The 17,220-nt window shown below is 41.1% G+C and overlaps 1 protein-coding gene across 1 annotated transcript in view; it reads right to left on the bottom strand.

Annotated features, from left to right (window-relative positions):
* Positions 1-17,220, bottom strand: part of GABRA3 (gamma-aminobutyric acid type A receptor subunit alpha3) — a 212,719-nt gene that overhangs the window by 21,532 nt on the left and 173,967 nt on the right. Inside the window, exon 9 of the mRNA XM_080653598.1 lies at positions 16,149-16,360. Coding sequence (XP_080509724.1) covers positions 16,149-16,360 — 212 coding nt within the window. The remainder of the gene's footprint in view (positions 1-16,148; positions 16,361-17,220) is intronic.

Consider the following 17,220-nt stretch of genomic DNA (forward strand, 5'->3'; position numbering starts at 1 on the left):
TGCTGCACCTGTGGTGGATGAGTGTACGCTCCCAGTGGTGGCTCACAGGGGCACCTGCGGTACGTTTGCCAGCAAGGGACACTGAAGCACTCTGAAGGGGCCTGGCACTGAAGCTGTGTAATTGAGGCATCTGTGGGAAGGTATCAAGGATGAGTGAATTCAGAATTTCTACTGCCGGCGGGGTGGGGGAGTGCATCCCCATTTGTCCAAGAATGCACCCAGCGAGAGCTCACAGTGGCTCCCATAAGCGCCCTGTGGATAGATGGGCTCAGGGTGCCTGCCTGTTGGAAATGCACAACTGTGGAGGTGCATTTGCAGGCACAGAGCTCTGACATACTCTGAAGGGCCCTGGCACCAAGGCTGAGCAGCTGGGGTGACTGTGGGCAGTTATTCAGGAAGAGGGAATTCAGAATTTTTTACTGCGGGGAAGCGCACCCTTGTCTGTGCAGAATCACACCCAGCAGAGTCTCACAGCTGCTCCCCAGAGCGCACTGTGGATAGATGGGCTCAGAGGGCCTGCTCATTGGAAATGCGCGACTGTGGAGGTGCGTTTGCTGGTGCAGAGCTCTGACGCACTCTGAGGGGCCCTGGCACTGAAGTTGCACAGTTGGGGTGTCCTTGGGCAGTTATTCAGGACGAGGGAGTTCAGAATTTCTACTGCAGGTCAGCACGCCCTTGTCTATACAAAATCACACCCAGCGGGGGCTCCCAGTGGCTCCCAGGCACTGCCTATGGAGTGGTGTGCCCTGGATGCCTGCGCACTGGAAACGCACGAATGTGGTGTCCAGAGTTCTGCCCCTGGAGAGGGGGAAGTTGCACTTACTGCTGCTGGAGTGGTGCACCTTTGGAGGTGGAGGTCCCAGGGTCCTCAGGTTTGTGGATGGGGCAGCAGGATTTTGGCTGGAGTGGCTGCTGGGTCATGGGCAGTTCCAAGGCCTGTCTGGTTGGTGCTGCTGATGAGTTCCTAGAAAAGGCCATTCTCCCCTTCAAGATAGCGTGGGCTCCATGCCCGAGTCCCGCAGTCTGGGGAGTGCCCGCAGCAGTGGTAGTCTCTCCCTCTCCAAGAGAGCCTGGTCTGCCAGCCCCTGCTGCTCCTGCGAGGATTTAACTGTCCCTCACTCAGTCACACACTCACCACACACGTCCACACACTCTCCTTTCAAACCCTCATTCACTCACTTCCTCTCCCTCACCTCCATTCTGCCAGCTGCCATCTTCCTAACTAAGGATTTATAGATGAAGCCACGTGGAGATTGGTAGGATGGGTGGAGACACAAAATGAACTGGCCCTGCATCCACATGAGGCATCTGAGAATCAGGAGAAATATCTCAGCTATAAATGTTTCCCTTAAGGAGCATGGGCTCTCAACTCCAAGCAGGGCTCCCTAGCCCAGAGCACCACAGCCAGGAAGAAAATCCCATACAATATCTGGCCATGAAATTCAGTAGGCATTCTGCCCCTCAGGGTGAGACAGGAGTCTGCTAAAAACTCAGGTGCCCTTTAAAGGGAGAGCACACAAAATCTTGGTCACAGCCACTTACTCTAGGTTCCAGCAGAGGGAGGGTGATTCTGAGTAGACTAGTGTCCTGTGAGGAGAGACTGAGTTATGTGGCTCTGGAGAGAAGGCTAAAGGGACAGCCACTAGGGTCCCTGTGCTGCATCCCTCTCCGACACCCCTCACAGAGGCAATCTTTCTTGGGTTGAGTACTCCCCTTCATATGGCATCAGCATGGGAGATTGCAATGGCCCCACTCTCCTGATACCCTGTTACTCACCTGCAAGCTCTCACCCTGTAAAGGAGTTAGCTGCTTGGGCCCAGGGTATAGAGGTATAGGGAGACTTAGGAGATGTCACAGACTAAGTTATGTGTCTCTGGGGCAAGGGCCATTCCCCATACCTTCCTGTGAACCTGACAAGTGCCACCCTACCACCGGATAACACTAGCCCCACAATTGTGACTACTTATAGCCAGATCCTGCCGAACTCCGGTTGTCCAGGAGGTCCAGGCAGAATCTGGGACAGACTGAGTTGTATGGCTCTAGGGTTGGAGCAATTTTTTCCTTTCATGCTTGACCTGTACACAGCCCTTCCTTCACATAGCCAAGTCTTGGTATATCTGGGCCTGACAAAGTCTGCTGGTCTCCCCGACACAACTCCCAGATACTCTACCTCATGACCAAAATCTGCAGGCACCTGATGGTGGGAGATGACCTTGGTGTACCCTGGCACTTTTGCTGAGTGGATTCAGACCCAGCACTGGCACCAAGTTTGAATCTGGGAATACCACACAGTAAGAACCTACCTCATCCAACTCGAATAGGCTCTTTCATTGACTGAACCTAAAAGGCAGCTGACAGGAAGAGTTAGATGGAGGGTATCTCCAGGTGACTCAAGCTTTTTGCTAACCTGCCACTAGGCTTGGTGCGGTGGCAGCCTACCTTGATTTCACCTTGGCCCCTTCCATGATTACCCAAGTCCTACAGAGGCAGCTGGAAACTATGGATCACGTTGTAGCTCCAAACAGGTAGCATAGGGACAGTCACAGGCAGCATCTGATATTGACCTGCACCAGAGTCCCCTTAAGAAACTCCAGAAGCAACACACCTGGTGGGGCTTTTGACCACATCATAATAGGACCTAATTAGTTTCAAAAGTGGCATGTCCAAAGGGAGATCTCAGTAGGCATCAGATCCTGGTAGGGCAAATTTCACTTTGTGTGTTCAGCACCCACATAGAAGCCTGTACACCATGATCAAGATCCATTCTCATAGTCAGCTAGCCTGAGGGTTGACCCCATACATGTATGGGCCAACAGCAATAAAGACTCGATTATAACAGCATTACCACCAAACCAGTATTACAAGATATGTTAAAAGGACTTCTTTAAGAAGAAATAGAAAAGGGAATAACATAGTTATAAAGAATGAAATGGCAATAAATATGTACCTAAAAATAATTACTTAAAGTGTAAATCACTTAAATACTCCAATCAAAAGACATAGGGTAGCTGAATGGAAAAGAAAACAAGACTCATACAGAAGAGCCCAACCCAGAGCAAAAAAGACACACAGACTGAAATAAAGGGATGGAAAAAAGATATTTCATACAAATGGAAAGGAAAAATAATCTGGAATAGCAATACTTATATCCGACAAATTTTAAAACAAAGCCTTTAATAAGAGAAAAAGAAAAACATTACATAATGATAAAGGGATCAATTCAACAAGAGGATATAACCCTGGTAGACATTTATGTATCCAACAAAGGAGCAACTAAACATATAAAGCGAATCTTGAACATAAAGGGAGATATTGACAGTAATATAGTCATGGTAGGGGATTTTAACAACACATTGACATCAATAGATAGATCTTCCAGACAGAAAATCAATAAGAAAACAGCAGCCTTAAATAACACAATAAAGCAGCGATTTTTAACCAGTATACTTTGAGGCTTTTTAAAACATGCAATACCTGACTATTTAGTCAGGGGCACTGAACTATTTTCCCTTAGATTGTTAAATTTAAAAAATTACAACAGTAGCCATCCAGAGTGTATACCCTGTCTTGAACTATACTAAGGCACGGTGCATAAAATTCGTGCACAGGTGTGTGTGTCCCTCAGCCCAGCCTGCACCCTGTCCAATCTGGGGCCCCTCAAGGGATGTCCAACTGCTCACTTAGGCCCAATTCTGGTGGGATTGGGCCTAAACAGGCAGTCAGACATCCCTCTCACAATCCAGGACTGCTGGCTCATAAGCGCTCACCTGCCTGCCTGCCTGATTGCCCCTAACTGCTTCTGCCTGCCTGCCTGATCACCCCCTAACCACTCCCCTGCCAGCCTGATCGATGCCTAACTGCTCCCCTGCCAGCCTGATTGCCCCTAACTGCCCTCCCCTGCCATCCTGGTCACCCCTAACTGCCCTCCCCTGCTGGCCTGGTCACCCCTAACTGCCCTCACCTGCAGGCCTGGTTGCCCCTAACTGTCCTCCCCTGCTGGCCCAGTCACTCCTAACTGCCCTCCCCTGCAGGCCTGGTTCCCCCCAACTGCCCTCCCCTGCCAGCCTGGTTGCCCCTAATAGCCCTCCCCTGTAGGCCTGGTCCCCCCCGCCACAAATGCTCTCCCCTGCAGGCCTGGTCGCCCCCAACCGCCCTCCTCTGCCAGCCTAGTCACTCCTAACTGCCCTCCCCTGCAGGTCTGATTGCCCCCAACTACTCTACCTTACAGGCCTGGTCCCTCCTAACTTCCCACCCCTGCTGGCCTGATCACCCACAACTGCCCTCCCCTTCAGGTCATCTTGTGGTGGCCATCTTATATCCACATGGGGGAAGCCATCTTGTGTGTTGGAGTAATGGTCAATTTGCATATTACCTCTTTATTATATAGGACTAGAGGCCCGGTGCATGAAAATTCATGCACTGGAGGGGGGGCCCCTCAGCCCAGCCTGCCCCCTCTCACAGTCTGGAAGCCCTTAGTGGGGGGGAGTGACTGGTGATCAGGGGAAGGCGACACCCCATCACACCTCTGCTGCTGCCAAGCCTCAGCCAGCCCTGGTTACCTGAGCCTCAGGCAGCCCTGGACAGCTGGGCAGCTGACATCTGAGGCTTGCCTGCACCTTGGGCCAGCCCTGGGTGGCTGGGCAGCTGCCATCCGAGGCTTGCTTGCGCCTCAGGCTGGCCCTGGGCGGCTAGAGGGGGCGCTGAGGGGACTGGGGGACTCTGGAGGCAGGCACGTGGAGCAGCCGGACCTGCCAGGGGCTGAGGGGACTGAGCACTGCCATCATGTGGCTGTGGGAGCTGCCATCTTTGAGGACATGGCAGTCAATTAGCATATTCCCTCCTTATTGGCTGTGGGCACTGCCATCTTTGTGAGGGCATGATGGTCAATTAGTATATTCCTCTTTATTAGATAGGATAGGTCATAAAATAGATTCATGTCTTATTGGTCATGTCGTATAAGAAAGTTGCATCTGATGGGTTAATTCTTGGTAACAAATCTTTATATACAAGTATAGGCACAAGTGATTTCTTAAAAGTCACTTTGGAACAAGAAGTGTAGGTAATTACTATTAATTTTTAATAAATCAGTGGAAATTGTACATATTTTTGTCAGATCAGAAAAAATTGAATACATTTTTGGTGTGCTGCAGAATTTTAGTAATTAGTTTATGTGTGCCATGAGATGAAATAGTTTTAAAAAACTGCACTAGAGGGAATGGATTTAATTGATATGTTCACAGCATTTCATCCCAATGTAGCAGAATATATAGGGTTGGCAAGAGTAGGTTTAAAGTTGTTTGTATGGAAACTAATACCATAATACTATATAATAAAAGCCTAATATGCTAAGTGTCCTGTAGACCAGTCGTCTGTTCAACCAATCAAAGTGTAATATGCTAATGATATGCTAAGGCCACTCAACTGTTTCCTATGACGTGCACTGACCACCAAGGACCAGACAGTCGACCAGTTGCTATGACGTGCACTGACCACCAGGGAGCAGAGGCTCCTACCAGCAGATTAGCTTGCTGCTGGGGTCCGACTGATTGGGACTGAGCAAAATGGGCTGGACATGCCCTGGAGCCCTCCCTCAGTCCCTCCCTAGCCCTGATTGTGCACCGGTGGGATCCCTCAGCCTGGCCTGCACACTCTCACAATCTGGGACCCCTTGGGGGATGTTGTAGAGCTGGTTTTGGCCCTATCCCACAGGCCAGGCCGAGGGACCCCACTGGTGCATGAATTTGTGCACCAGGCCTCTAGTTGATAAATAAAAATAAAAGAATAAACTCTGTGTTTTGTGTACTCACCACTGTAAACCTACTTTTGCCCCATCTGTACATTCTTTTCAAGTACATGTGTAATATTTTCTAAAATAATAGACAATGTGTTAGGACACAAAACAGTCTCACAACACACACACACACACACACACACACACACACACACACACACACACACATATATATATATATATATATATATATATATATATATATATATATATTTTTTTTTTTTTATTTGTCCTCACCCAAGGTTATCTTTACATTGATTTTAAGAGAGAGTGTAAAGGAGGGAGAGAGACAGAGAAAGAGAGAGAAATATCAATGTGAGAGAGTCACATCAATTGCTTTCCTCATACATGTGCCCTGGCCAGGGATAGGGAACAAGCCTGCAACTGAGGTATGTGCTCTTGAGTGGTATTAAACCCAGGACCCTTCAGTCTACAGCTGATGCTCTATCCACTGAGCCAAACCAGCTAGGGTTCAGTATATATTTTAAAGAGAGAGGAAGTGGGGTGAAAGTGAGAGAAGGGGAAAGAGGGAAAGAGAGGAAGAGAAAAAGAGAGACATCAGTGTGAGTAACATTGATAGGCTGCCTCCCTTATGTCCCCTGACTGGGGACTGAACCTCCAACCTAGGTATGTGTCCTGACCAGGAATTGAACCCACAAACTTTTTTGGTGCAAAGGACAATGCTCCAGTAAACCAAGCCTCCCAACCAGGGCAGTCTCAATAAATTTAAGAAGATTGAAATAATATTAAGCATCTTCTCTTGCTACAGTGGAATGAAACTATAAACAAATTACAAGAAAAAATCTGAAAAACACACAACCATATGAAGGCTAAGTAATATGATATTACACAATGAATGAGTTAAGAGTGAGAAAGAAATCAAAATATATCTTGAAACAAGTAAAAATGAAAACATAACAACCAAAATATATGGAACACAGTGAAAATAGTCCTAAGAGAGAAAATGATAGCATTACAGGTCTACCACAAGAAATAACAAAAATGTAAATGAACAGCCTAACCTTATAACTAAAGGAACTAAAAAAGAACAACAGTTCTCACCAGCCTGCTGGGACCCAGCATCCTAGGATCCAGCTCCCAAAATATATTTCACCCAAAATATATGGAATATATATTCTTCTCAAGTACACATCAGACATTTTCAAAGATAGACCACATATTGGGACACAGGCAAAGTCTCTCCAAATTCAAGAAGATTGAAATCATATCAAGCATCTTCTCAGATCATAATGACATAATATAGAAATCAACTACAATAAAAGCAATTTAAAAAAATCAGACACTTAGAGGCTAAATAGCATGTTATTAAACAATGATTGGGTTACAAAAGAGAAAAAAGAAGAAATAAAAAACATCCTGGAAACAAATGACAATGAAAACACAACAATCCAACATCTATGGAACACAGTGAAAGCAGTCCTGAGAGGGAAGTTCATAGCATACCAGGCCTACCTCAAAACAAAACCAAAAAAAAACAAAACAAAAAACAAGAAGAACTGGTAATAAATTATCTAACTCTTCAACTTAAAGAATCAGAAAGAGAGCAACAAGAAAAGCCCAGAGTGAGCAGAAGGAAGAAAATAATACAGATCAGAACAGAAATAAATGACACAGAGACCCCCAAAAAATCAATAAAACCAAGAGCTAGTTCTTTGAAAGGATCAACTATATTGATGAACCTCTAGCCAGGCTCACCAAGAAGCAAAGAGAGAGGATCCAAATTAAAAAAAAATCAGAAATGAAAGAGGTGATGTAACAACAGACCCCACAGACATACAACAATTGTAAAAAAAATACTGTGAACAACTATATTACAACAAACTGGACAACCTAGACGAAATGGACATATTCCTAGAAAAATACAATCTTCCCAAATTCAATCAGGAAGAATAAAAAAAAATCTGAATATGCCGATAACTATGGAGGAAATTGAACCAGTAATCAAAAAATTCCAGCAAACAAAAGCCCTGGGCTGGACAGCTTCACAGGGGAGTTTTACCAAGCATTCAAAGAACGAAACCCTACCCTCCTCAGACTATTCCAAAAAATTCAAGAGTAAGAAAGACATCAAAGTTCTTTATATAAAGCTAGCATTACCATAACCCCCAAACCAGATAAAGACACTACAAAAAAAGAGAATTACAGGCCAACATCCCTGATGAACATAGATGCTAACATCCTCAACAAAATTCTAGCAAATCAGATCCAGCATTACATAAGAAAGATCATACACCATGACCAAGTAGGATTTATTCCAGGGACGCAAGGATGGTACAATATCTGCAAATCATTAAATGGGATACACCATGTAAACAAATTGAGAGATAAAAATCACATAGTCATATCAATTGATGCAGAAAAAGCATTTGACAAAATCCAACACCCTTTATTGATAAAAACTCTCAACAAGGTGGGAATAGAGGAACCACACCTCAACATAATAAAAGCCTTATATGACAAACTTACAGCCAACATCATACTCAATGAGCACAAACTAAAACCATTTCCCCTAAGAAAAAGAACAAGACAGGGATGCCCACTTTCACCACTCCTGTTCGACATAGTACTAGAAGTGCTAGCCAAAGCAATCAGACAAGAAGAAATAAAAGGCATCCAAATTGAAAAGAAAAAAGTAAAACTGTCATTATTTGTAGATGATGTGATATTGTACATAGAAAACCCGAAAGACTCTATCAAAAAATTACTAGACTTAATAAATGAATTTGACAATGTGAAAGGATACAAAATTAACACCCAGAAACCTATGGCTTTTTTTATACACCAATAATGAACTCATAGAAAGAGAAACTGAAAAAAAAAGTCCCGTTTACCATTTAAACAAAAAAAAATTAAGATACCTAGATATAAACTTAACTAAGGAGGTAAAAAAAATGTACACAGAAAACTATAGGATATAGAAAAAAGAGATAGAGGAAGACATAAACAAATGGAAGAATATACTTTGTTCATGGATTGGTAGAATCAATATCATAAAATGTACATACTACCCAAAGCAATCTATACATTCAATGCACTCCCCATTAAAATACCAATGGCATATTTCACAGACCCAGAACAAATTCCAAAAATTCATTTGGAATAAAAAAAGACCCTGAATAGCTACAGCAATCCTGACAAAGAAGAACAAAGTTGGAGGGATCACAATATCAGATATCAAGCTATATTACAAAGATACTGTTCTCAAAACAGCCTGGTATGGAGAACAAGAACAGACATATAGACCAATGGAACAGAACAGAGAACCCAGAAATCGACCCAAACCACTATGCTCAATTAATATTTGACAAAGGAGGCAAGAGCATACAATAGAGTCAAGACAGTCTCTTCAATAAATGGTGTTGGGAAAATTGGACAGCTAGAGGCCAAAAGAATAAAACTAGACCACCAACTTACACCATATCCAAAAATAAACTCAAAGTGGATAAAGGACTTAAATGTAAGATGGGAAACCATGGAAAACTTAGAATAATCCATAGGCAGCAAAATATCTGACATATGTTGCAGCAATAAATTTACCGATACCACTCCTAGGACAATGTAAAACTGAGGAGAAAATAAACAAATGGGACTACATCAAAATAAAAAGCTTCTGCACAGCAAAAGAAACCATCAACAAAACAAGAAAGCCCACTGCATGGGAGAACATATTTGCCAATGTTATATCTGATAAGGATTTAATCTCCAAAATTTATAGGTAACTCATACAATTTAACAAAAGGAAGACAAACAATCCAATCAAAAAATGGGCAAAGGACCTAAATACACACTTTTTGAAAGAGGACATACAGAAGGCTGAGAGACATATAAAAACATGCTCAAAGCCACTAATCATTCGAGAGATGCAAATCAAAATGACAATGAGGTACCATCTCAAACCTGTCAGAATGGCTATCATTAACAAATCAACAAAGGACAAGTGCTGGCAAGGATGCAGAGAAAAAGGAACCCTCCTTCACTGCTGGTGGGAATGTAGACTGGTGCAGCCACTGTGGAAAACAGTATGGAGTTTCCTCAAAAAGTTATAACTGGAACTCCCATTTGACCCAGTGGTCCCACTTCTAGGAATATATCCCAAGAAACCAGAAACACCAATCTGAAAGAATATATGCACCCCTATGTTCACAGCAGCACAATTCACCATAGCTAAGATTTGGAAACAGCTTCAGTGCCTATCAGCAGATGAGTGGATTAAAAAACTGTGGTACATCTACACAATGGAATACTACGCTGCTGTAAAAAAGAAGGAATTCTTACCATTTGCAACAGCATGGATGGAACTGGAGAGCATTATACTAAGTGAAATAAGCCAGTCGGGGAAAGGTAAATTTCACATGATCTCACTTATTTGTGGAATATAATGAATAAAAATAAATCCAGAGACACAGAAGCATCGAACAGGCTGTCAAACCTCAGAGGGAAGGCAGTGGAGGGTGAGAGAGGGGGGTTAAGAAATCAACCAAAGGACCTGTATGCATGCACATAAACAAAATTAATGGACACAGACAGTAGGGGAATGAGGTCATGTGGCCAGGGAGAGGTCATTGGGGGAAAAGGGAGACATATGTAATACCTTAAACAGTAAAGAATTTAAATTATAAAAAAAGAACAAAGCCCAAAGTGAGTAGAAGAAAGGAAATAATAAAGACAAAAGCAGAAATAAATTTAACAATGTCTAAAAAACAATACAAAATATCAGTGACATAAAAAACTGGTCCTTTGAAAAGATAAATAAGATTGATACATTTTTAAGCAGACTCATTAAGAAAAAAAATGGAAAGGACCCAAATAAGTAAAATTATAAATAAAAGAGGAGAAGTAACAACTGACACCATAGAAATACAAAGCATTATAAGAAAATGTTATGAACAACTATATGCCAACCATTTGGATAATCTGGAAGAAAGGCATAAATTACTAGAAACATACAATCTTCCAAAACTGAATCAAGAAGGAACAAAATTTGAACAAACTGATTACAACTAATGAAATTGAAGCTATAAAAAGGAGAAAAAAAAAACTCTCAACAAACAAAAATCCTGGACCAGATGGTTCACAGGTGAATTTTACCAAACACTCAAAGAACTAACACCTATCCTTTCAAACTATTCCAAAACTTCAAGAGGAAGGAAGACTCCCAAGTTCATTTTATAAGGCCTAATTCTAAAACCAGATAAAGACATTATGAAGATTGAAAATTGTAGGTAAATACCCTTGCTGAACAGAGATATAAAATTATTAGCAAACCAAGTCCAGCAACACAGTAAAAAGATCATGCACCATGACCAAGTGGGATTTATTTCTGATTTGCAAGTTTGGTACAATATCCACATATCATTTAATGTGATATACAACATAAACAAGATGAAGGATAAAAATCATATGATCATATCAATAGATGCAGAGAAACCATTTGACAAAATCCCACACCCATTTATGATAATAACTCTCTGCAAAGTGGAAACAGAGAAAACACACCGCAATATAATAAAGGCCATATATGACTAACCACAGCTAACATCATACTCGATGGGGAAAAACTACAAGCATTTCCCTTAAGGTCATGAGTGAGACAGGGATGTCACTTTCACCACTCTTATTCAACATAATACTAGAAGTACTAGCCACAGCGATCAGACAAGAAGAATAAATAAAAGGTATCCAAATTGGAAAGAGGAAGTAAAACTGTCATTATTTGCAGATCACATGATATTGTAAATAGAAACCCTAAAGACTCTACCACAAAACTACAAGAACTGACAAATGAATTCAGTAAAGTAGCAGGACACAAAATAAGTATTTAGAAAATGGTTGCATCTTTACATATCAATAATGAGCTATCAAAAATGGAAACTACAAAAACAATCACATTACAATTGTGTAAAAAAAAATAAAATACCTAAGAACAAATTTAACCCAAGGAGATAAAAGACTTGTATTTGGAAAATTACACAACACTCAAGAAAGAAATTGCAGAAAATACAGTTAAAATGGAAGCACATACCGTGCTCATGGGTAGGAAGAATTAACATCATTAAAATGTCCATACTACCTAGAGAAATCTAAAGATTCAATGCAATTCCTATCAAAATTCCAATGGGTTATTTCACAGAATAAGAATAAATAGTCCCAAAATATATATGGAACCACAAAGACCCTGAATAGCCACAGCAATGTTGAGAATGAAGAACAAAGTTGGAGGTATCACACTACCTGATTTCAAACTATACTACAAGGTTATAGTAAGCAAACAGTATAGTATTGGCATAAAAACAGACATATAGACCAATGTAGCAGTATTGAGAGCCCATAAAGAAACTCACTCTTTTATCATCAACTAGAGGCCTGGTGCACAGATTTGTTTTTCCCCATTGAAAGAAAATTAATTAGCAGGTGGCTGGCGGGGCTGGACTGGGCGAGACAGGCCGGACATGCCCTGAAGCCAACCTCCCACAGTCCCTCCCTAGCTGGCTGCATCTGGGGTGACGATGGGGCTTGAAGGGCATCTGCGGAGTAAGCGGGGTTCCTTTCTCAGCCTGGCCTGGCCTGCGGGGATGGGGCCGAAACCAGCTCTCCCACATCCCCCGAGGGGTCCTGGATTGCAAGAGGGTGGTTCTCGGGTGATGCACTCTGGAAAAGAACTCCCTTCTCTTTGGTTTCAGGTGTATCACCCAAGAACCACAGCTGCCAAGTCACTGCAACTTGGCAGCTCCTGCATTGAGCATCTGCCCCCTGGTGGTCAGTGCACATCATAGCTACCAGTAGGAGCATCTGCTCCCTGGTGGTCATTGCATGTCATAGCTACCAGTCTGAGGGTTGAATGGTCAGATGGTCACTTAGGCTTTTATATATATAGATTAGTATTTGACAAAGGAGGCAAGAACATACAATAGGGCAAAGAGAGTCTATTTAATAAATGGTGCTGGGAAAATTTGCCATGCAAAAATGAAACTAGAACACTTTTTTCATCATATACAAAAATAAACTCAAAATGCATTAAAGATTTAAATGTAAGACTCAAAACCATAAAATTCCTAGAAAAAAACAAAGGCAGTAAAATACCTGATATTTCTCTTAGCAATCTGATATATCTTTGCAGGGAAGGGGAACAAAAGAAAAATAAACAAATGAGACTACATCAAACTAAAAATTTTTGGTATAGCAAAGGAAACAAGATGAAAAGACAACCCACTGAATGGGAGAACACATTCTCCAATGAGACCTCTGATAAGGGGTTGATATCCGAAAGAAACCATACAACACAACACCAAAAACACAAACAACCCAATTATATAATGAGTAGAGCTCTTGAATAGACACTTCTCCAAAGAGGACATATAAATGGCCAATAGACATATGAAAAGATGCTCAATGTCACCAAATGTTAGAGAAATGCAAGTTATCTGTCAGAATGGCTATCATCAATAAATGCACAAATGATAAGTGTTGGTGAAGACGTGGAAGAAATGGAACCCTTGTGTACTGTTGGTGGGAATGCAGATTGGTGCAGCCACTGTGGAAAACAGTATGGAATTTCTTTTAAAATTCAAAAATTGAATTTCCTATGATCCAGCAATTTTACTTCTGTGGATTTATACAAAGAAACCAAAAATACTAATTGGAAAGAATATATGCACCTCTATGTTCATTGCAGCATTATTTATAAGTGCCAGGATATGGAAGCAACCCAAGTGCTCATCAATAGATGAGTGGATAAAGAATGGAGGTACATATATACAATAGAATATCATTTGGCCATAAAAAATAATGGAATCTTACCATTTGTGACAGCATGGGTGGACCTAGAGGGTGCTATGCTCAGTGAAATAAATCATTCAGAGAAAGAAAAATACATTATGATTTCACTTATTTTTGGAATCTAAAGAACAAAATAAATGAACAAACAAAACATAAACAGACTCACATACAGAGAACAGACTGAGGGTTTTCAGATGGGAGAGGTTTGGGGAGACTGGGTAGAAAAGGTGAAGGGATTGAGAAGTACACATTGGTAGATTAAGAATAGTCATAAAGATGTAAAGTACAGCATAGGGAAGATAGTCAACAATATCGTGCCACGTGGGTCCTGGCAATACAGGGAGAACACTTTGTAACATATATGATTGTCTAACTGCTGTGTTGTATACCTGAAACTAATATAAAATAATATTGAATGTAAAAAAATAATATTACCACACAAATAAAGGTGAAATAGACAGTGGTGAAAAATAGTCAGAGATATGGAAGATAGGCTTGAGAAAAATGAGCAAAATGAAATGGAAAATAATAGTTAAAATTATTAGGGAAAATAGAAAATAACACTTAAAAGTTATTAGGGAAATAGTAGATATGAAAGACAGATTTCAATGATGTATATATAATTTGTGCTTCTAGGAAGAGAACAGAACAAAGATATGTTTTAGGAAAGCTTTCCTATAACAAAGATAACTGTAAATCTATTGGATTAAAGGTTAATATGCTGTCCTGGAAAAATTCATACAGATGGATCAAGATATATCATTGTCAAATAACTAGAATATGTAAATAAAAGAAACATGCATATTGGCTAGGCCATAAAATCAAGTCCTCTATTATGTACAATATTCTCAGGTTGGTTTTAAATTTCTTCATAACAACATTCAATGTCTACATGGACGTCAGAGAAAGAGAATGTGACTCATGAATTGTAAAACAGCCTAACTATAATTCAAGTATGCACATAATTGACAGATTTACACATGGAAGATAGCAGGAAATATGGTTCCCATGAGCCCTTCTTAAAGAAACTTCTAGAGGATAGCCTAAGTTAACTAAGCAATGAATGAAAAAAAGGACTATTTTGATAAGATAATTCACTTACTAGTAAATGTAGAACTATGTCTAATCAGCTATAAGAATTATGTCTGCCTAATAGCATGTAAGTTATATAAAATTGTCAATTCAGAAATAGTAGTAAAATAAACCAAATTTGGTAGATGACAGAGACTGGTAGAGAGACGAGGTAAAAGCTAGGATAAGCATACTAATTTTTTATATCTTATAGTGAGTGAGGGGTCAATAGACCCTGTCCATAGCTGATAAATTAAGTATTAGATGGATAAATATTTTAAGGATACGAAGGTAACAACTTGACTAGGTATGATAATAAAACCAACCAAAAATCCCTATGTTAAAGTAGATGGAGGAAGTAGAAACATGCTTATTTCTCATAATTTATAGTAAGGTATTAATAAATTATATCTAAATAAATAGTTAAAATCTATTTTAAAATTTTGTTAACTCACCAATCTGTATTCTATGGAATATATATATATATATATATATATATATATATATATATATATATACATAAATTTTTTCCCTCCAGTTTGAAAAAACACTTCATTATCTTTTCTCTTCTCCATGATTCTTCAAAGAGTACCGGAATTGTTCTGTGACCACGTCTACCAGGTTACTTTAGTGTCTTTGGATAGTCTTCATTTAGATCTAGAGGTCTGACTCTTAAATTAGCCAAGGACAAAAATCTAGATTTCACTGTACTATTGTTTTATTTCTACCAAATTCCAGTTGGTTTATCTTTTCCCTCCTTTTTTTCTTTCTTCTTATCTGTCCACCAATCCAACTAACATTTGTTCAATTTTTACTGAGTCAGATACTGTGCAAGGATGCTGGCTATTTACAAAAATGGTGCAGACAAGCCTCTGCCCTCAAGAAGAATAGTGTAGGGCAGAGGCAAATAACACTAATACAAATATGATTTTAATATCAAGAGCAATCTCCCTATGCCACCCCACCCCAAGAAAAGCTAAAGCTATCTTGATGTTCTGAAAAGGCTCTGTGAAGAAAATCGTATTTCCTCTGGGTCATGAAGAATGAATAGGTCTTCACCAGGCAGGGAAAAAAAAAGAACGTTCCAGATAGAGTAAAAAATTAAGCAAAGACACAGAAGGAATGATGATCACTTTGGTTTGATTGTAATGGGAACATACTGGAAAGTGAGGGGCTGGGTTGAAATTAGAGTCCACTCTTCTGGCTGACTTTGTAAATACAAAGGGTTCCCCTTGAGTCTAGCAGTATCACATTTAGGTTTGGTCCCTCACCACCAGATATCAGTCCTCTATGATACATACCCTCTTTTCTTTGCCCCCAGCAAACACCCCACATTGCCAAGAAGCACTCCAGTTGAGAAATGGATTGATGACCCCAGTGAATAGCACACAGCCTTGGCCAGTTCCCACAGGCTGCAGGCTGCCCACTCCTGGTTACAATACAGTTCTCTCAGGAGTGTTTCCCAGCCCCCACCCTTGCTGTATCTCACCTTCATCTCCAGGGCCTCTGGCACCTTCTTGCCTTCCCAAGCCCAACTCCTCTTGGTGAAGTAGTTGACAGTGGCAAATTCAATCAGCGCAGAAAATACAAAGGCATAACAGACGGCTATGAACCAGTCCATGGCCGTCGCATATGCCACTTTGGGTAAGGAGTTTCTGGCACTGATACTCAGGGTGGTCATGGTGAGAACAGTGGTGACACCTGGGGAGAGAGAAGATACCAGCCCATTTGCCAATCAAAGACATTTAGAGCATATTTGATAAGATCACCAACTTTCTACTTAAAAGGAGGAGCTATACCCACCCTCCACTCAAACATTCCCTTTAAATTAAAAAACAGAGAATGTAAAAGTGGGGTTGTTCTACCTAGTAGCCACCCCATCCCAATTCTCACAATAATAGGGATCTCCAGTATAACAATTCTAAAAGTTGTCCTCTAGCCTCTGCTTAAACATTTCTATTGAAGAGTAGGTAACATATTTTATTGTAAGAGATAATTTTAATTAGAAGAAAAACTTCTCTCATGAGCTGAACCTGCCTTCCTCTAACTCCTGGTCCATTGACTGATCTCAGAGTTCTTTCTCTAGCAAGACAGAAAAGAAAAGTTTGTTCCCTCCTCTGCAGGACAGCCCTTCAAAGATTTGGAGAGGGTCACTATGGTTCCTCATGAATCTGTTTATCTCCAGAATGAACATAGTTCTTTCTCTTGTTTCTCCTCCCTCATTCTGGTAATTCTCTTCTAAACAGCCCAGAACTGAGCCTGAGACTAAAGACATGATCTGAGGTCAGTAGGCTATTCACTTTCATTATCATGGACACTATCCTATCTAATAAAAGAGTAATATGCAGATTGACCATCACTCAACACACAAGATGGATGCCCCCATGTGGTCAAAGATCCTGCCCCCATGTGGACACAAGATGGCCACCGCAAGATGGCCAGCAGGGAAGGGCAGTTGGGAGGGACCAGGCCTGCAAGGGAGGGCAGTTGTGGGCAATCAGGCCAGCAGGGGAGGGCAGTTGGGAGGGACCAGGCCTGCAAGGGAGGGCAGTTGGGGGTGA

This window comes from Plecotus auritus (genome assembly GCF_963455305.1).
Source record: "Plecotus auritus genome assembly, chromosome: X".
NCBI lineage: Eukaryota > Metazoa > Chordata > Mammalia > Chiroptera > Vespertilionidae > Plecotus > Plecotus auritus.